Source organism: Toxorhynchites rutilus, chromosome 1, assembly GCF_029784135.1.
Source record: "Toxorhynchites rutilus septentrionalis strain SRP chromosome 1, ASM2978413v1, whole genome shotgun sequence".
Classification (NCBI taxonomy): domain Eukaryota; kingdom Metazoa; phylum Arthropoda; class Insecta; order Diptera; family Culicidae; genus Toxorhynchites; species Toxorhynchites rutilus.
Window position 1 is genome coordinate 100,613,868 of NC_073744.1, and position 22,198 is coordinate 100,636,065.

General features: G+C 39.3%; 1 protein-coding gene across 13 annotated transcripts in view; it reads right to left on the bottom strand.

Moving 5' to 3' along the window:
* Nucleotides 1–22,198, bottom strand: part of LOC129761766 (syntaxin-binding protein 5) — a 722,498-nt gene that overhangs the window by 350,698 nt on the left and 349,602 nt on the right. For 12 of the 13 annotated variants that reach the window (XM_055759517.1, XM_055759518.1, XM_055759514.1 and 9 more), the window contains 7 exons: nt 19,200–19,360; nt 18,678–19,140; nt 18,515–18,593; nt 18,333–18,449; nt 18,118–18,260; nt 17,876–18,062; nt 17,358–17,667 (listed from right to left, as the gene is read on the bottom strand). In XM_055759517.1, coding sequence (XP_055615492.1) covers nt 17,358–17,667; nt 17,876–18,062; nt 18,118–18,260; nt 18,333–18,449; nt 18,515–18,593; nt 18,678–19,140; nt 19,200–19,360 — 1,460 coding nt within the window. The remainder of the gene's footprint in view (nt 1–17,357; nt 17,668–17,875; nt 18,063–18,117; nt 18,261–18,332; nt 18,450–18,514; nt 18,594–18,677; nt 19,141–19,199; nt 19,361–22,198) is intronic. The other variant, XM_055759521.1, reaches the window with a different exon arrangement.

Consider the following 22,198-nt stretch of genomic DNA (forward strand, 5'->3'; position numbering starts at 1 on the left):
TTTGATATAAATTCTTTTCCGGCACTAATAGCTGACCAACGCAAATCTAATTCGGTCCAATCACACCACAATAATGCAACAACAAATGCGTCGAACAAGGATTCCCAACCTCCAGGTTATAAAACATTTGCACAAGTTTGCGGTGCGCCCGCTCCAAATGAACTTTATACGATGGAACAACTGGCAAGTCTGTTTATAGAACTTGATCGTCGTACGAGAGCTTGTGCAACCAACAATGAGCAAGTCGCAGTTATGATGACTTTTTACTATCACCATGGTCGAATTCTCGCTGAAAATCCTTAACTGGAACGCTTGCTCTATAGCAGGTAAGAAACTAGAAACCGCTGAATTTCTACTGGAGAATGAAATTGATGTAGTATCCATCACCGAAACACATCTGAAGCCCAATGTTAGTTTCTCCTTACCACAATACAATATCGTCCGCCTCGATCGCATTACTGCCACAAAAGGAGGCGTCGCACTTGCGATCAGAAAAGGCATTAAGTTCCAGAGTTTACCATCATTCCAAACCCGCATTATTGAAGCTGTTGGAATTGAACTGCTCCTCGACAGTTCCCCAATCACAATCATCTCAGCGTACTGTCCTAAACAAACCAGCTCTACCAATGGACTGTCTTTGCACTTCAAGAATGATCTTCACAAGCTGACTCGCCGTTCCGGCAAGTTCCTCGTAACTGGTGATTTAAACGCCCGATACACGTTATGGGGAAACATCACCAACAATAACAACGGTCGTTTATTAGCAGACGATGCTTCACACGGAGAATATGTAGTGCTCCACCCAGATTCACCAACTTACTTCTCCCATGCTGGAATTGGTTCAACGCTTGATATTTTCCTGACAAACATCGCGGAAAGCATGTCGATGCCTAAGACAATCTCCGCACTTTCATCAGATCATCTTCCTGTGGTTGCAGAAATAAATTTAGCAGTGTATCACCATCGTATGCTAAGAAAAAATTATCATCGAGTAGATTGGATGCAGTTCCAGCGATATATAGAACAACGTATCAACGAAAACGCAACGGTGGAAACAACTGAACATATTGAGTTAGCACTTGATTCCTTTACGCGACTCATCGAAGAAGCCGAGGAGCGCTTTATTCCTCTGATACCTGTAACATGTAAGTTCATCAATATTGATATTACCACGAAACGACTAATTAGCATCCGAAACACAGTGAGAAGACAGTATCAGCGCACGAATTGTACAAACAGTAAATATGTTTACAAAAATCTCACCAGAATCATCCAATCGAGACTAAATAGTTTGAAAAACACGTATTTCAATGAAGAAATGAAAAACTTGGGGAACTATTCTCAGCCCTTCTGGCGAGTAACGAAAATTCTCAAAAACAGGCGTAAACCGATTCCTCCGCTGAATAGTACAAATGGTATTATTATCACTCCACTTGAAAAGGCAAACATGTTCGCGAACAATTTCAGCTCAGCTCATGCATTGGGTAACAATATTGCTAGCCCGTTTGAGGCAGATGTATTAGCAACCATCCAGCAATTAGAGAATACTCCGAATGATTTTTCCCTCGATCATAGAGTCACGACCGAAGAAATAAAAACCAACATCAAATGCTCCAGAAACATGAAAGCTCCTGGATTTGATGCAATATTCAACTTAGTGCTGAAAAAATTGGGTCCTAAAGCATTAGTCCTCCTTGAAAAAATCTTCAATGGTTGTTTCTTCATTGGCTATTTTCCGACCCAATGGAAATTGGCCAAGGTGATTCCAGTATTGAAGCCTGGGAAGGACCCCACTTGTCCAAAAAGTTATAGGCCGATAAGCTTGTTATCTTCACTAAGTAAAATTTTAGAGAAATCAATTCAAAGTCGTGTGCTTAGTTACTCCGAACAGAACAATATCATACTTCCAGAACAATTTGGTTTTCGTCGAGGACACTCCACAACTCATCAGCTGTTGAGATTGAAAAACATCATCACAAGGAACAAAGAAATTTCAAAAACGACGGTTATGGCGCTTTTAGACGTCGAGAAAGCATTCGACAATGTGTGGCACAAAGGTCTCGTTTTCAAACTAGTGCGGTACAATTTTCCGACATATCTAACAAAAATGATTCGCAGTTATCTGGAACATCGCACTTCCAAGGTGTTCACGAATGGCATGTTATCACTTGCATACGACGTTGTTGCCGGAGTTCCACAAGGAAGTATAATGGGACCACTTCTATACAACTTATATACCTCTGACATACCGCCTCTTCCAAACAATGGACAGATTTCGTTGTTTGCTGATGACTCTGCCATTATTTATAATGGTAGATGCATAAATCATCTGACTAACAACTTGCAGAATGGACTCAACGCTTACGTAAACTACTTGCGATCGTGGAAGGTCTGCGTGAATATTTCGAAAACGAAAGCTATTTTGTTTCCGCATAGAAACAGAAAAATACTCCTGAACCCACCTGAGGAATTAACTGTGTTTGGACAAAATATTCCGTGGTCCACCGAAGTGCGCTATCTTGGTGTAGTGCTGGATAGGAAGCTGACATTTAAACATCACATCGAAGCTACTGTGGATAAGTGTTTAATTTTACTGAAGAAGCTGTACCCGCTAATAAACCGAAAGTCGAAACTCTCCAAGATAAATAAATTAGCAATATACAGACAAATAGTACAACCCGTGCTGCTGTATGGATGTCCAATATGGATGAAATGTGCAAATAGTCATTTGAAAAAGGTTCAAATAATTCAAAATAGATTTCTGAAAATTATATTAAATCTTTACACAAGAACACCCACTAATTTTGTACACAGACTAGCTGAAATTAAGCAAATTACAGAAATAATCTCCGAGAAACTTAACAAACTTAGAACAAGCTCAAGTATGTCTGAATTCCACCTTATAAGAGGTCTATTTCCAAATTAGTTTTTTTTTTTTAGTTTAAGTAGGGTAATAAATTAAAATAAACAAATTGAATAGCAATGTAAATCACATATAGCAAAAACTAGTTATGGCAAAGAAAAACTATTGAAAAATTAATTAACAAAACCAAAGATGAAAAACATAACACATGTTGTATCACTTGAACTGTAACACTAATTAATGTAAAACCACCATTTACTGTATAGAAATAAATAAAATTGATTGATTGATTGATTGATGGAAATCCACTCAGTTCTAATTGAACAGCGATTGGAGCATGTTGTCGCTGTTGTGGTGAAACTCTTCGTTTATCATGAAAGCGCGGATGAACGGTGTCACCAAGAGCCTGTTTGTGCACCCTAGGCCAGAAGGGAATCCATCAGGAGGAGAGTGATGCCACAAACGGTTCCCCGGGAAGACATCGGTACACACACATACACGCGCAGAATTCTTTCCATTTGGATGCCATTCAGCATCGAGAAAGTTCCAGAAAGATCTAATCATTTCTGGAAAATAATCTGCCAGTTCCTCTGGGAATTTAAAAATACATTCATGTGAAAGAGTTTATTTTAATGTTTTCTAACCATCTAACACAGCGATCAAATACATTTGATTTTGTAATTTTTCAACCAAGTGTAATTCGCAGGAAAGCTTCTGAAGATTATTCTTCCCCATCAGTAGGATATTTCCGTATCCAGTATTGTATGCGTACGCAATCGATTATTGCTCAGTCGCCGAAAGTTTCGAGCTCAGAGAGTTCATTCCCCTCTAGTTTGCCTTCCAAATTGCCATCGTAAACCACGCCTTCTCTCGATTCAATCACGCACAAAAAGCATACTTAAGCGATATTCTGGTGGTGAGACGCATTCATTTTTCGTGAGGACATCGACAAGACAACATTGTTGCTGAGGGTGCTGGACGGCGAAGGATCGAGATCTGCCCTGAAACGCAAGCAGTTTGTTTGAAACTGTGAGGGAGCACAGAGAAGCCGATCCTTCAGGAGAAGAGAAGATGACCATCGAAGCAGCCGCTACACACACACATACACGCACGGAATTCTTTCCGTTTGGATGCTATTCAGCATCGAGAAAGATCCGGAAAATAATCGATCAGTTCCTCTGGGAATTTAAAAATACATTCATGTGAAAGGGTTTATTTGAATGTTTTCTATCCATGTAACACTGTGACCAAATATGTTTCAACCAAGTGCTATTTACAGGTGGTTATCGAATTAGCATTAACCACTGGTGGGCTTCCAGTATCGAGGAAAATTTGGGAATATCTAATCGTTGCTGGAAAATAATCTGCCAGTTCCCCTTGGAATTGAAAATTACATTCAAGCGAAAGAGTTTATTTTAATGTTTTCTATCCATAAAATATCCATATAATACATTTGGGTTTGTGATTTGTTAATCAAGTACAGTTAGCAGGAAAGCTGGTAAAGATTATTCTTCAGAACAAGGTTTTTCGTATCCTATATTGGATGCATAACACCTTGTGCCTCCAACGTAACGCTCTCGTTTTCTCGTCCCCCAAATATTCATTTATTGATTCATTCAGAATGGATTTAGATTCAACTTCAAACAAATGATCTCTAAATCAACTATAGTCCAACGTCACCCTTGCGGTTATACCATAGATATAACCCACTTCCTGTTTTTTGCTCTGGGCTTGGATCGATTAATCGACGTAAACTATTCGTTCGCTTCGATTATTGGTTGTTCAGTATTCGTTCGATTAATAATCGATTTCTGTATGAAGTATTCGATTAATCGATTAATCGAACGATTATCGGAGATCACTATTCGTTCATTTCTTACTCTACTCTCGCACCGTGAGGACTCGAGCTCGTTAGTCTTTCGCAGACAGCTCGTTAGTCATTCGGTGGTAAGGCACACGAAGTCAGCTCGGATAAGCGCACCAGTAGCAGGATAGGTGGAGAAGCCACATCGCTATCGACCGGGAACTTTGCGTGAAATTCATCGCTATCAGAAGTCGACCGAATTGCGGATCCACAGCTACCTTTGCAGCATTTGGATCGTGGAATTGCTCAGGACTTCAAAACCGACTTGCGCTTCCAAAGTTCCGCGGCTATGACGCTGCAGGAGGCTTATTCGAAGATACCAATTTGTGTGCTATCCATGCAAAACGCGTCACATCATGCCCAAGGACATCCAGCTGGCCCATCGTATCCGAGGAGAGCGTGCTATATTAGCTTAGCATATAATCAACGGCCCTTTTCAGGGCTCCAAATTTGATGGATTAGAGTACAGAAAAGTTTTTTACAGGCCGAACTGAAAGGAGCATTTAGCGAAAATCGTGGTTTCGATAATAATTCGTTACCGATAGGTGCCATGGATATGGATTTCTTAATGAAGAATATGAAATACATGACATGATGTAGTGAATATATCCGAAGAAATCACTTTGGTGAAACTGCATTATGAAATTATTTGTGTACGAATGCCGCAATCGATAGTCGACTCTAATTTGCGTTGGGTAATTTCCTCTGAGGACTCGATTCCTCCTTTGAACATTAATAATCTCTTTCTGGCAAAACGATGTGGTATGAATCACATTATTTGAATGATAGAATGAAGAAGTTTTCTGCCAATTTCCTTCAACCTCCAAACGTATCATTCTCCCGGTTGTCGTTTTCGCGTTCGCTAATCCTTTCTCACAACACCCATTTCTCGTTTGAGAAATTGTTGAGTAAACATTGTTTGCCAGTGCGCGTAGAGCGGGAATTCCTAAAGATTCATTGCACCTCTAATAAATTGCCGAAAGACGTGGTCTTACGTTGATCGCACTTGATTGAAAAAAATCCAAAACGAAATGTATTTGGTCGCAGCATTATATGAGTAGAAAGCAAATAATCGCTCGAAAATGACTTGATTTTCGCGATGTGAAACATTTTCCGTTTTTCATGTTATGCATCCAATAATGGATACGAAAATTTCCACTGATGGGGAAAAAAATATTCAGAAGCTTTCCTGTTAATTACGATTGATTGAAAAATAACAAAACCAAATGTATTTGGTTGCAGTGTTATATGGATAGAAAACATTAAAATAAACTCTTTCGCATGAATGTATTTTTCAATTCCCAGGGGAACTGGCAGATTATTTTTCAGCAACGATGATAGCAACGAGAATTCCGCGCGTGTATGTGTGTGTGTGGCGGCTGCTCCGATGTTTCAAGCGGAACCGTGGCATCACTCTCCTCCTGATGGATTCCCTTTTGGCCTTAGGTGCTCAAACAAGCTCTTGGTGACACCGTTCATCAGCGTTTTCATGATAAACGAAATTAGCTTCACAACAACAGCGACAACATGCTCCAATCGCTGTTCAATCATAACTGAGTGGGTTTACGAGCGGCGCTCGCTTATATACCGATTGGTGATTTCAATAGCCTGTTTTGAAAGCAATTTTAAGACTATTGAAACAAGTTTTTGGATGAAAAAGTAACAAGTATATGACGCGTAGACATTTTATCTTTCAAATGAAGTGTTTATCATACCATTTCGTTCAGTTGTTTAGGAGCTATTAACGCTCAAAATCTCGGTCTCCAGCGTAACGCTTTTGTTCTCGAAACTTTGGTTTTACACCCCGGTATAGAAATGAAAGACGTAGTCCTACGTCAAAACCTTGTTCTGAAGAATAATCTTCAGAAGCTTTCCTGCTAACTGCACTTGATTGACAAATCACAAAACCAAATGTATGTGGTCGCAGTATTATATGGATAGAAAACATTAAAATAAACTCGCTTGAATGTAATTTTCAATTCCAAGGGGAACTGGCAGATTATTTTTCAGCAACGATCATTTCTTTCCAGGTTTCCTCTCGATAACCAGCAAATGAAAAGAGTTGCGCGCGTGTATGTGTGTGGGTGTGGCGGCTGCTTCTATGTCTTCCCGAGAAACCGTATTTCGATGCTGATACTCTCTTGGTCACGAGAGTATCAGCATCGGCTTTTCTGCGCTCCCTCACAGTTAAAACAAACTGATTGCATTTCAGGTCAGGTCAGGCCAGGTAATGAATCCCTCGATCCCTCGCCGTTCAGCTCGTTCAGTAACGATGTTGAATATCATTTCAGTATGCTTTTCGTGCGTGATTGAATCGAGAGAAGGTGTGGTTTACGATGGCAATTTGGAAGGCAAACTAGAGGAGAATGAACTCTCTGAGTATGAAAATTTCGGCGACTGAGCAATAATCGATTGAAAATTATATAATTTTCGCGATACGAAACATTTTCCGTTTTTCATGTTATGCATCCAATATTGGATACGAAAATATCCTACTGATGGGAAAGAATAATCTTCAGAAGCTTTCCAGCTAATTACACTTGATTGAAAAATTACGAAATCAAATGTATTTGGTCGCTGTGTTCGCCATATAATTTGAAAACATTAAAATAAACTCTTTCGCATGGATGTATTCTTCAATTCCCAGGGAACTGGCAGATTATTTTTCAGCAACGATTAGATCTTTCCGGAATTTTCTCGATGCTGTATGGCATCCAAACGAAAATTCTCGTTTTAGTTTGGCCTGTAAAAAACTTTTCTAAACTCTAATCCATCAAATTTGGAGCCCTGAAAAGGGCCGTTGATTATATGCTAAGCTAATATAGCACCCTTTCCTTGGATTCGATGGGCCAGCTGAATGTCCTTGGGCATGATGTGACGCGTTTTGCGTGGATAGCACATAAATTGGTATCTTCGAATAAGCCTCCTGCAGCGTCATAACCGCGGAACTTTGGAAGCGCAAGTCTGTTTTGAAGTCCTGAGCAATTCCACGATCCAAAAGCTGCAAAGGTAGCTTGCGGATCAGCAATTCGGTCGACTTCCGATAGCGATGAATTTCACGCAAAGTTCCCGGTCGATAGCGATGTGGCTTCTTCACCTATCCTGCGGCTGGTGCGCTTATCCGAGCTGCTTTCATGTGCCTTACCACTGAAAGACTAACTAGCTATCTGCTTGGTCCCAAACAAACGAGTCGTCACGGTGCGAGAGTAGAGTAAGAAATGAACGAAAGCAAAGGAAGCGTCATTTTATAAACCATAAAAGTATAGAATCTAAACCCCACCCTTCGTTGCTTACCCTGAGAGAGAAACGAATAACATCGAAGTAAGTATACAGTAATGTATTTGAATCCGGACACTTTGCGTTACATATAATACCATACCGCAGCCACAACATTTTCTGCATGTTGAATTAATGCGATTGATTAGTAACTATCAAGAAACTATCAGTAACTATATTAGCAACTATTAATCGCATAAATTCAACATGAAAAAAATGTTATGGCTGTGGTATGATATTGAATGTAATGCAAAGTGTCCGGATTCAAAACCATTACTGTAAAAAAGAGTTAACTCGACTGAATTTTTTTCGGTTCGGCCTGCAAAAACGAAATTAAGAGCCCTCGCCGACTGCAGACTGACTTGTCGACCGATAGTTCGGTCGGCTTCTTAATCAGTACGGAAAAAAACAGGAAGTGGGTTATATCTATGGTATAACCGCAAGGGTGACGTAGGACTATCGTTGATTTAGAGATCATTTGTTTGAAGTTGAATCTAAATCCATCCTGAATGAATGAATAAATAAATATTTGGGTGACTTCAAAAACGAGAGTGTTACTTTGAAGACTCAAGGTTTTATGCATCCAATATTGGATACAAAAAATCTTGTTCTGAAGAATAATCTTCAGAAGCTTTCCTGTTAACTGCACTTGATTGACAAATCACAAAACCAAATGTATGTGGTCGCAGTATTATATGGATAGAAAACATTAAAATAAACTCGCTTGAATGTAATTTTCAATTCCAAGGGGAACTGGCAGATTATTTTTCAGCAACGATCATTTCTTTCCAGGTTTCCTCTTGATAACCAGCAAACGAAAAGAGTTGCGCGCGTGTATGTGTGTGTGTGTGGCGGCTGCTTCTATGTCTTCCCGAGTAACCATATTTCGATGCTGATACTCTCTTGGTCACCTTCTCTTCTCCTTCTGATCGATCGGCTTTTCTGCGCTCCCTCACAGTTAATACAAACTGATTGCATTTCAGGTCAGGTCAAGCCAGGTAATGAATACCTCGATCCCTCGCCGTTCAGCTCGTTCAGTAACGATGTTGTCTTGTCGATGTCCTCAGGCGTCGTGCACAAATTACGTAACGCAAAAATCCGAATTTTGAACCTCCCCCCCCTTTCGTAACGCAATTTCCTATCTCTAATAAACAGAAAGTAACGCAACATCTAACCCCTCCCCCCTTATCACGTTACGTAATTTGTGCACGACGCCTCACGAAAAATGAATGGGTTTCACCACCAGAATATCATTTCAGTATGCTTTTCGTGCGTGATTGAATCGAGAGAAGGTGTGGTTTACGATGGCAATTTGGAAGGCAAACTAGAGGAGAATGAACTCTCTGAGTATGAAAATTTCGGCGACTGAGCAATAATCGATTGAAAATTATATAATTTTGGCGATACGAAACATTTTCCGTTTTTCATGTTATGCATCCATTATTGGATACGAAAATATCCTACTGATGGGAAAGAATAATCTTCAGAAGCTTTCCAGCTAATTACACATGATTGAAAAATTACGAAATCAAATGTATTTGGTCGCTGTGTTCGCCATATAATTAGAAAACATTAAAATAAACTCTTTCGCATGAATGTATTCTTCAATTCCCAGGGAACTGGCAGATTATTTTTCAGCAACGATTAGATCTTTCCGGAATTTTCTCGATGCTGTATGGCATCCAAACGAAAATTCTCGTTTCAGTTTGGCCTGCAAAAAACTTTTCTGAACTCTAATCCATCAAATTTGGAGCCCTGAAAAGGGCCGTTGATTATATGCTAAGCTAATATAGCACACTCTCCTTGGATTCGACGGGCCAGTTGAATGTCCTTGGGCATGAAGTGACGCGTTTTGCATGGATAGCACACAAATTTGTATCTTCGAAAAAGCCTCCTGCAGCGTCATAACCGCGGAACTTTGGAAGCGCAAGTCGGTTTTGAAGTCCTGAGCAATTCCACGATCCAAAAGCTGCAAAGGTAGCTTGCGGATCAGCAATTCGGTCGACTTCTGATAGCGATGAATTTCACGCAAAATTCCCGGTCGATAGCGATGTGGCTTCTTCACCTATCCTGCGGCTGGTGCGCTTATCCGAGCTGCTTTCGTGTGATTTAGATTCTATACTTTTATGGTTTATAAAATGACGCTTCCTTTGCTTTCGTTCATTTCTTACTCTACTCTCGCACCGTGAGGACTCGAGCTCGTTAGTCTTTCGCAGACAGCTCGTTAGTCATTCGGTGGTAAGGCACACGAAGTCAGCTCGGATAAGCGCACCAGTAGCAGGATAGGTAGAGAAGCCACATCGCTATCGACCGGGAACTTTGCGTGAAATTCATCGCTATCAGAAGTCGACCGAATTGCTGATCCGCAGCTACCTTTGCAGCATTTGGATCGTGGAATTGCTCAGGACTTCAAAACCGACTTGCGCTTCCAAAGTTCCGCGGCTATGACGCTGCAGGAGGCTTATTCGAAGATACCAATTTGTGTGCTATCCAGGCAAAACGCGTCACATCATGCCCAAGGACATCCAGCTGGCCCATCGTATCCGAGGAGAGCGTGCTATATTAGCTTAGCATATAATCAACGGCCCTTTTCAGGGCTCCAAATTTGATGGATTAGAGTACAGAAAAGTTTTTTACAGGCCGAACTGAAAGGAGCATTTAGCGAAAATCGTGGTTTCGATAATAATTCGTTACCGATAGGTGCCATGGATATGGATTTCTTAATGAAGAATATGAAATACATGACATGATGTAGTGAATATATCCGAAGAAATCACTTTGGTGAAACTGCATTATGAAATTATTTGTGTACGAATGCCGCAATCGATAGTCGACTCTAATTTGCGCTGGGTAATTTCCTCGGAGGACTCGATTCCTCCTTTGAACATTAATAATCTCTTTCTGGCAAAACGATGTGGTATGAATCACATTATTTGAATGATAGAATGAAGAAGTTTTCTGCCAATTTCCTTCAACCTCCAAACGTATCTTTCCCCCGTTTGTCGTTTTCGCGTTCGCTAATCCTTTCTCACAACACCCATTTCTCGTTTAAGAAATTGTTGAGTAAACATTGTTTGCCAGTGCGCGTAGAGCGGGAATTCCTAAAGATTCATTGCACCTCTAATAAATTGCCGAAAGACGTGGTCTTACGTTGATCGCACTTGATTGAAAAAATCCAAAACGAAATGTATTTGGTCGCAGCATTATATGAGTAGAAAGCAAATAATCGCTCGAAAATGACTTGATTTTCGCGATGTGAAACATTTTCCGTTTTTCATGTTATGCATCCAATATTGGATACGAAAATTTCCACTGATGGGGAAAAAAAATATTCAGAAGCTTTCCTGTTAATTGCGATTGATTGAAAAATAACAAAACCAAATGTATTTGGTTGCAGTGTTATATGGATAGAAAACATTAAAATAAACTCTTTCGCATGAATGTAGTTTTCAATTCCCAGGGGAACTGGCAGATTATTTTTCAGCAACGATGATAGCAACGAGAATTCCGCGCGTGTATGTGTGTGTGTGTGTGTGTGTGTGGCGGCTGCTCCGATGTTTCAAGCGGAACGAAATTAGCTTCACCACAACAGCGACAACATGCTCCAATCGCTGTTCAATCATAACTGAGTGGATTTACGAGCGGCGCTCGCTTATATACCGATTGGTGATTTCAATAGCCTGTTTTGAAAGCAATTTTAAGACTATTGAAACAAGTTTTTGGATGAAAAAGTAACAAGTATATGACGCGTAGACATTTTATCTTTCAAATGAAGTGTTTATCATACCATTTCGTTCAGTTGTTTAAGAGCTATTAACGCTCAAAATCTCGGTCTCCAGCGTAACGCTTTCGTTCTCGAAACATTGGTTTTACACCCCGGTATAGAAATGAAAGACGTAGTCCTACGTCAAAAAGTCTGTAGTGTACAGCATAATGCATAGACGTAAGTATGAGCTTCCCCATCTTACATTCCAATAAGATTAATGGGTTTCCAAGTGGGCGCGCTACATACGGATACGAATGATTTCAATAACCTGTTTCGAAGCTATCATTAAGCTATTGAAACAATTTTTCGACTCAATAAATAGCAATCATATAACTCTTGGACATTTTATCTTTTGTACGAAATGATTATCATACTGTTCCGTTGATCCGAAGCAGAATGAATCACGCTTAAAGAAGGAATGGATTTTTTCTTGGAATTTAGTCAGCAGAAATAATGCCCTTTCCCAACAATTAAAAACGACAAACGGTAAACAGTTTCATCAAAGTGATTTCTTCGATATGGGGATATATTCACTACATCATGTCATATATTTCATATTTTTCATTATGAAATCCATATCCATGGCACCTATCGGTATCGAATTATCATCGACACCACGATTTTCGCTAAATACTCCTTTCAGTTCGGCCTGTAAAAAACTTTTCTGAACTCTAATCCATCAAATTTGGAGCCCTGAAAAGGGCTGTTGATTATATGCTAAGCTAATATAGCACGCTCTCCTCGGATACGATGGGCCAGCTGGATGTCCTTGGGCATGATGTGACGCGTTTTGCATGGATAGCACACAAATTGGTATCTTCTAATAAGCCTCCTGCAGCGTCATAACCGCGGAACTTTGGAAGCGCAAGTCGGTTTTGAAGTCCTGAGCAATTCCACGAACCAAATGCTGCAAAGGTAGCTTGCGGATCAGCAATTCGGTCGACTTCTGATAGCGACGAATTCCATGCGAAGTTCCCGGTCGATAGCGATGTGGCTTCTTCACGCTTCCTGCGGCTGATGCGCTTATCCGAGCTGCTTTCGTGGTGCCTAACCACCGAAGGACTAACGAGCTGTCTGCTTAGTCCCGATGAAACGAGTCCTCACGGTGCGAGAGTAGAGTAAGAAATGAACGAAAGCAAGGGAAGTGTCATTTTATAAAACATAAAAGAATCGAATGTAAACCCCATCCTCTTTATTGTATAAGCTTACTGTATACTCACGAATATAATAAGGGTGGGATTTAGATTCTATACTTTTATGGTTTATAAAATGACGCTTCCTTTGCTTTCGTTCATTTCTTACTCTACTCTCGCACCGTGAGGACTCGAGCTCGTTAGTCTTTCGCAGACAGCTCGTTAGTCATTCGGTGGTAAGGCACACGAAGTCAGCTCGGATAAGCGCACCAGCAGCAGGATAGGTGGAGAAGCCACATCGCTATCGACCGGGAACTTTGCGTGAAATTCATCGCTATCGGAAGTCGACCGAATTGCTGATCCGCAAGCTACCTTTGCAGCATTTGGTTCGTGGAATTGCTCAGGACTTCAAAACCGACTTGCGCTTCCAAAGTTCCGCGGCTATGACGCTGCAGGAGGCTTATTCGAAGATACCAATTTGTGTGCTATCCATGCAAAACGCGTCACATCATGCCCAAGGACATCTAGCTGGCCCATCGTATCCGAGGAGAGCTTGCTATATTAGCTTAGCATATAATCAACGGCCCTTTTCAGGGCTCCAAATTTGATGGATTAGAGTTTAGAAAAGTTTTTTACAGGCCGAACTAAAAGGAGCATTTAGCGAAAATCGTGGTTTCGATAATAATTCGTTACCGATAGGTGCCATGGATATGGATTTCTTAATGAAGAATATGAAATACATGACATGATGTAGTGAATATATCCGAAGAAATCACTTTGGTGAAACTGCATTATAAAATTATTTGTGTACGAATGCCGTAATCGATAGTCGACTCTAATTTGCGCTGGGTAATTTCCTCGGAGGACTCGATTCCTCCTTTGAGCATTAATAATCTCTTTCTGGCAAAACGATGTGGTATGAATCACATTATTTGAATGATAGAATGAAGAAGTTTTCTGCCAATTTCCTTCAACCTCCAAACGTATCTTTCTCCCGTTTGTCGTTTTCGCGTTCGCTAATCCTTTCTCACAACACCCATTTCTAGTTTGAGAAATTGTTGAGTAAACATTGTTTGCCAGTGCGCGTAGAGCGGGAATTCCTAAATATTCATTGCACCTCTAATAAATTGCCGAAAGACGTGGTCTTACGTTGATCGCACTTGATTGAAAAAATCCAAAACGAAATGTATTTGGTCGCAGCATTATATGAGTAGAAAGCAAATAATCGCTCGAAAATGACTTGATTTTCGCGATGTAAAACATTTTCCGTTTTTCATGTTATGCATCCAACATTGAATACGAAAATTTCCACTGATGGGGAAAAAAATATTCAGAAGCTTTCCTGTTAATTGCGATTGATTGAAAAATATCAAAACCAAATGTATTTGGTTGCAGTGTTATATGGATAGAAAACATTAAAATAAACTATTTCGCATGAATGTATTTTTCAATTCCCAGGGGAACTGGCAGATTATTTTTCAGCAACGAGAATTCCGCGCGTGTATGTGTGTGTGTGTGTGGCGGCTGCTCCGATGTTTCAAGCGGAACCGTGGCATCACTCTCCTCCTAATGGATTCCCTTTTGGCCTTAAGTGCACAAACAGGCTCTTGGTGACACCGTGCATCAGCGCTTTCATGATAAACGAAATTAGCTTCACAACAACAGCGACAACATGCTCCAATCGCTGTTCAATCATAACTGAGTGGGTTTACGAGCGGCGCTCGCTTATATACCGATTGGTGATTTCAATAGCCTGTTTTGAAAGCAATTTTAAGACTATTGAAACAAGTTTTTGGATGAAAAAGTAACAAGTATATGACGCGTAGACATTTTATCTTTCAAATGAAGTGTTTATCATACCATTTCGTTCAGTTGTTTAAGAGCTATTAACGCTCAAAATCTCGGTCTCCGGCGTAACGCTTTCGTTCTCGAAACTTTGGTTTTACACCCCGGTATAGAAATGAAAGACGTAGTCCTACGTCAAAACTTAAATTTTTGGATGGCCGGCTCGCTCTCCAGACTTAAATCTTGTTTAAAATCTTGGGGGGATCCTTGTACGCAGAATCTACGATTAGTGAAAGCGATACACCACGATTGAGGAGCTTAAGAGAATTTCGGAAACATGGAATAATTTTTCAAATACGTTTTTTCTGGAAGGAAAATAAGTTATCTGTATTATGATACTTAAACATATTTTGTACCTGCAACCAATCCCAAAATACAACTGGTTTTGTGATTCCGAATTCTAAATGAATCGAGCTTTAATAAACAGTACGAAGGGAAACATCATGAGCAAGGCTGGGTTCGTCTTCTAGTTGAATTTTAACATTTAACTCATCCAAACAACAACACAATAAAGTAATATATGCTGCGCTTCTGAGTTCTTTATTATGCTTCTATATAAGTAAAATGTACGTTATATCGAAGTTACCCTGTATAATCAGGATGGTCTTATAGAAGTTGGACAGAGTGCATGTCTTCCTTAAAAGTAATGTTATTATTTTGCCCGCTTAATCAATTAAAAATTGATCGTTCTCCATTTCCTTCCCTATAAATAAGCAGAACCGAACACCCAATGAGATCAATTTACCACAACAGCTACACGAACTTCCCAAGAGAGCACTCATGGCCATAGCATTCTTAACATACATTACCTGGCGATAATGTTATTACAACCCACTACAAATAATGTTCCGAAAAAAATGCTATTTTTATCCATACTGAATTTCTGTAGTTATTGTAGAGGTATTGTAGAGACTTAGTTTTATATCTATGCAGATCTAACCCATTTAGACTTTTGTTCAAAAATGCACTAATGTCATGATATATTCCTCAGGATATTATTCCTTGTCCTCTTCTGCATAATTAAATAAAACAAAAAATGTGAGGGGTTGTATCTAGGACAGGATCGCATATTTTTGACGTAGAACTACGCAATAACATTATGCAATCCACTTGTTTACCACCTCGAATATTATTTTAGAATGCATCAAAATTGTTGTAATAGATGATGTTCTTCGTTACAAATAAATTTGAGGAACGTTTACGTTTGATATGATGCCTAGGACTACCAAAAAATGTGAACGGAAGAATTGTCAAACGATCATTGTATTTTACATTTTCCTCTGAACTTATTGCACATCTTATGTTTACGTAGTTCTCGCACCGCGAAAGTTCATTTACCTCTGGTATCTGAAATGACGATTTTCCCATGCTTCTCAGTTTAAAAATACGTTTTAGGGAAACATATTCCGGTCTGCACAACGACAAGCGAGTTCAAAAGTATTCAACACCAACAAATACCCCCGACTTGCATGTATTTGCAAAGCGGATACCCCCAGGCGCATTAATTTTGAAGTCCGTGTTAGGGAAACACAGCTCGGTGGGAACAAATATACCTCCGACTTGCATGTACATTTGCAAAGCGGATTTCCACAGGTACATCAATTTTGAAGTCTGTGTTGGGGAAACCGTAAATCGGGTCAATCAAAACTTGGCAGTTAGGGCGTTTAGATAACGCTTGACATTTTACAGTTATTCAATTGTTCGGGGGAAAATATTGGCGTCAGTCTACTTTTGTAGCGTCCCTATTGAAATATCCTTTATATCCGTTTAGCATGGAATGGTTGTAAGGCAAAAACTCCAATAAATTTTGTGAAGGGATGGTTCGTTGCTTTAGGGTACTTCATTGCAAGATGTATCTGAAGTATAAGTTGCAATAAGTACCCTCGGAGTGAACGACTCGTGACGTTTTCATGCACTTAACCCTCCTATACTCCCGCGCAAAATCGTAACTCGTATACTCACAGAATGCGCGTGTCTCTGTAATATTGCTATTGTGTATTTTTAGGCGTTATTGGTATTTATTCAATGAAAAAACATAATTGAATGATAAAACTCCAGAAAATATTTTTTTCTCCAACTTCATTCAGTTTTAATAGTCATTTAATTCAGCCACCTTATTGATTCTCGGTCTGTCAGACCGTATGCGCGAGTATAGGCGGGTTAAGGGTATGAGTATTGAAAGGAGTGATGATACTCGTACATATACATGATATGATATTCCCACATATACACACATTCCATATTCCACATATACTCCACACTTGTAAAATAAACTAATTCAATCCAAATCGTCTCGAGTTGCTGGTTCGCACAAGCGGAAAGGCCTCGAGTGCAAATGGTTAATAGGCTATCGGTCAAAAATATATTAATTTTGAATTCCAAAATTATGACCGGAAGTAATAGTCTAATAGTCTGTAATTAGATTAGTCTGCTCATGATTATGGAAGTTGTTTTCCGATATGTGAAATGTGTTTTCTGAAATATCTTCAAAGCAATAGCAATACAAAGTCAAATATTTTTCTTCAATTTAAGCATTAAATAATGGTTAGGCAATCTGGATGGATACCACAGTATTAGTAAAACGAATATACCATTATGAACACTACTTACTACAATTGAAACCCCACTCTTGACCTTGGAATACATCTAAAAGATTTTTAAAAAATGATGCACGTCCTTCCGATTGTTTCTTAGCAAGCTTCTTTCGGTGTACGGGGAGAGCAGAGTTGGCGGAATTTAATGTTTTACATTCCGAGTGACGATGATCTTTGTTAGATAAAACACTGGGTTCACAACTTGTGTGAAATTCATCAGGAACAATATTTCTGTCTGCAGTTGTTCTTGATTCTTCCAAATTCGAGACCGGTGGATGATCTCCTACTTCTATATATTTATTAACATCACCCAAATCGTTTAATCGCTATTCCAACGAAAAGTGAAAATAAACATTAATATAATTTTTTCACGTTAAAATTGAAGGAATTTCAAAGACGGGAAATGCATTCTGATGATTCATCAAATATATAAAACATATATAAACAAATTAAAAATCATTTAATATTGATATTTAATATATGTGATTCAGTGAAGCAAATTGGAATTTATCATATGCTATTGGCATTACATACCTGATCTATACTTGGAGACCTAATGTTGTCTTCTCTAGACTGAGTACTCTCTAACCTTTTCGGACTTTTCGGCGTTCGGGCAAACAGCTCCAATGAGACGTACATTTCCTGCGTAGACAAATTCAGTAAGCACTTTTTTTGAACGATATCCACCACTGCTAGACCATATTCGTTGCCATAAGCCATTCTGAAAGGATGGTAAAATCAAACTTGGTTACACTTAGGCCATGAGAATATTATACAATCCATAACTGGAATTTATCGTGAGGGCAGTTATTTGTCCTGGGTGGGTACCAAGTGTCCAAGGTGTTACACATATCAGCTGAGCTTGGAAACCTGCCGGTTTCCGTTGTGGTCCAGCTCTAACCTTCAGCATTCCATTGCACTGGAAAAGTTAGAATAGAGAAAAAACAGGAAATACAAAGCAATATATGAAGTAATTTAATATTAGTGCTACCTTCTCACTTTCGGCAGCATCAGCGGTTTGCTTTGGCAGTGTCTTCGGGATGAACTCACATTCAGGGCTGCCTTCATTTTCGCTACTTCCGTCATATGATATCGGTATCTCAAGCACCTGTCACAAATTAAAATAGGAGAATATTATAAACAATATACAAATTTCAAAACTTCAACTCATACTGCAATATCTCCTGTACTTTCAGCTCTTCGAAATTTGAATAGTACAACATGTCCAGTGCTAGTTGCTATGCAAAGTTTCCTGAGCGATAAACGAAAAAAAAGGATAGTTACATCATACCGCGTGAAAAAGAATCCAGTGCATAGCGCTACATTTTAAACCCACCTGGATTCAGCACATAAAGCAATTGCCGATATAGATAAACTGTCGTCATCATTGGCATCCAACGATCTCACTCTTGATTTCTCAAATATTTTAGACGTTTTCAGTTTATAAAGCACTTGTAATGTACCAGCACTTGAGTCCCAAAATTTTATCGAACCATCATAATGGCCGGTCATAACAATTTCCGAGTAGCTACAGGAAGTTGGTTGCCATTCACCCCCATTAATAGGCCACTCTCTTTCTGAATAGCCTGAACGACGATTTGATGTGTTTCTCCCCACTGAATACAAAGCTGGAACCAAATCTGATGGACAATCGGCTAAGTATGTACAGCATGTAACTTGCGATTCATGTAAATCCATAGAATAAGGCGATTCGAATGTTGGATAACCAGGCGTTAGCAAATCTATCAGTACTAAGTCATTTTGCAATAGAACTGCAACAGCGTATGGTTCTTGTAAATCTAGAATTCAAATGAAATAATTAAACTGATTCGTATTTTATTATACCTAATACACTCACCGCTTTCCCAAGGACTTTCACAAATTGTTATAAAATCTATAACCGGATGTTCCATTTCTAATACAGTTGTTGATTTGCCCTGAATTAATACCGTTATACAATGCGACTTATTACTACATTTTTCGGTTGGTAGGCCACCAGAGAATATTGTAAATTGCTCACTGAAACGAAACGTGCAATTGCAATAGTTGAGTAATGTGTATGAGATCGAGCTTAGCTGTAGGACCAGCAAAACCGCACAAAAGAACACGATGACATTTTTCGCGAAATTTCGGGTCTTCACAATCATATTAGAGCATCTCCATCAATTGCTAAAGTTGGTTGTTAACCCTTTTTCTACAGCAGTATGCTCTGTCGGAGTACTACCGCTGAACGCAGCACCGCGCCGAAAAGTATGTACATCGCGCTGGTGTGATCGACGTGCAGTATCGCCCTCGTGTCGTCTAAAGACGCTCGTAGCTCGTTAAAATAACAACGCACTCTCAGAGTAACACCCGGGTCAAGAATTTGGTAACGCAGCAGTATCTTCATCGCAAGGTTGTTATTTGCAGCAAACGTTGAAATTTTGTTTTGATTCTCTCCGTTCTGCGTTGGTTGTGATAAAGGGGGTAGTACAAAAATTCAAACAAGTTTTTCTGGCTTAAAATGTTCTCGGGGATGTCTACTTTACTCTAGTTTTTGTCTCTAGGTTTGTCCGATGCTCCGTTCCGAAGTTACTAGCCAATTAGTGGACATAAGTATTTGCGTAAGGAGCGCGAATCCAAAATTTAAAGCGCGTTTTTCTCGAAACTAAGTTTTGCAAACTTATGGGAGTTCTACCTCCGGAACGGTCCATTCGAATTTGATGAAATAGATTTTCCTAGATTCTCCACTAAATTTTCTGTCATCATACGTAGATTTTTTTTTTATATTTAAAAAAATTAAATTTTGGTGAATGTTTTTGTCTCGATTTTTGAGGCAAAAAAGCAACTTTTTTACATTTCGCCGTTTCGCCATTTCGTCAAAAATCAATATTTTGAAAAAAAATCCTACGTACGATGACAGGAAATATATCCAAGATTACGTAAAAAAAATCTTTGTTTAAATTCGGTCTACTAAAAACAAAATTGTATAGCTCCCACCAGTTTACAATGCTTTGGCTGCAAGGGTTCAACAAACCGGTTGCAGCTATTCAGGGGACAGTCCTATTGAAACCATTTGTATGTTAAGTATGTTTTGTATGTTAAGTAGTATATACCTAATGGAACTGTGATTCAGATTAATCATAGTAATTTATTTTCTCGTTGAAAAAAATCGCGAAAATCACATACTTTTTTTGATGTTTATGTGTTTTTGATGTGTACCACCCCCATAAGTTATTTTATAAAATAGTGATTTTGCTTTTCTTTTGACGACGCGTAAGTTTTTAGAAACTCTAGACAAACAATCATAACAACAAAAACAAACATCCTCGTTTAATAACCACCGGTGCCAAATAGAAAGTTTTCGATGGTTTATATGCTGTCGGTAGATCATCAAAACAGCAGACGGGCCGTTGTCCGTTCCAGCGAAACGTCTCCGAAAAATCACTTGCAGCCGGTAGCAGATTACAGCAGGTAGGTATATTTCACTTATTTTCCCTTTTATTTCAGGTCATCAGGAAACCAAACATTCAAATATTTCCAGGTCAGTATTTACTTTTACTTCAAAAACACACTTCCTTTTATTTAACCTAATTTAACTTTAAATTTTCAAACATAACCTAACACTAAACAATTTAATTTTCTTTGCTAATGTTCGCTGGATCCCGCTGTTGACAGCAGGTGTCGTTGGCCGGAAAGATGATGACAGCAGGTGTCGTCGCTTCCCATAAGAGTTGACGTCAGGCGTCGTTGAACAGGAAAGAGAGCGATGCAAACAAGATGTCCTTCTTTTATACCCGTCGTGACGTCATTCGTTCGGTATGCGGAAACGATGAAACGTCAGCCAAACGCGAGACAAATGCATAATAATAACAAACGCATGTCTGAAGAACGAGGGGTTTTTCGTTGTTGTATTTCCTCCATCCACAGATAGTTGGCGCTCCTTCGTGTTGTCACGAACATACTGGCCCCTTCAGAATCGTCCATTCTGACAGTTAAACGATGAACGAACATTGCTGATGATCGAGATGAAGAATAGAAGGTGGGAAGATTCACGGGTTTTGGTTGTGTTGAACTTTGATTGTGTTAGTAGCCAGGAAGATAGGAAGTTCACATACCAGGCATACCAGTCAGTTACTCAAATGGTACAAAATTGAATATGTCAACGAATAACGTTGAAAAAGGATGTACAGAAGCTAATTACAGATTTCCAAATCATATTTTTCGAATTCTGAACAAAAAAAACAGAACATATCACGAACTAAAATGTTTACTTTTTGTTCGTTTACGTTTTTGGTCGACGTAACGAGAAGAAAAATTGAATTAAAATTAAGTCTGGAACACTTCAAAAATACTGAAATTTTAGTTTCTGTTAAAATTTCGGGCCATTATGATTTTGAACGCTAGCATTGATTTAGGAAAAAAACTAGTTCGTTCATTTCATTTGCTTATTGTTTCTTTTAATAACAACACTTTTCCTATGGATTGGACTGTTATAAGAAAAGTAACATACATAAACAAAATCTGTGACGTCACAAATTTAAAAAATCTTCCCACCTTCCATTTTACATCTCGGCTGATGATGGCTCCTTCGATGATGATGAGAGCGGCTGTCACTCGATAGACGTCAGGCGATGTTGTTTTGATTGCGAGCGATGACGATGACCAGTAAAGGTGGAAACAGAATACCGCGCTATGCGTCACGTTGCGACAATTGTGCTTTGACACTTCATTTTAAATATGTGTGTTTCCATTTAGTCGAACACAATAACGCGTTCCGTCATTTGCATCGTTGTACTAAACGCTAACATTTGTTCTAAACTGCTTGCGCCGAATTCGCGATGACAGTGGCACGGTGTCGACGTCTGGTGGCAACTT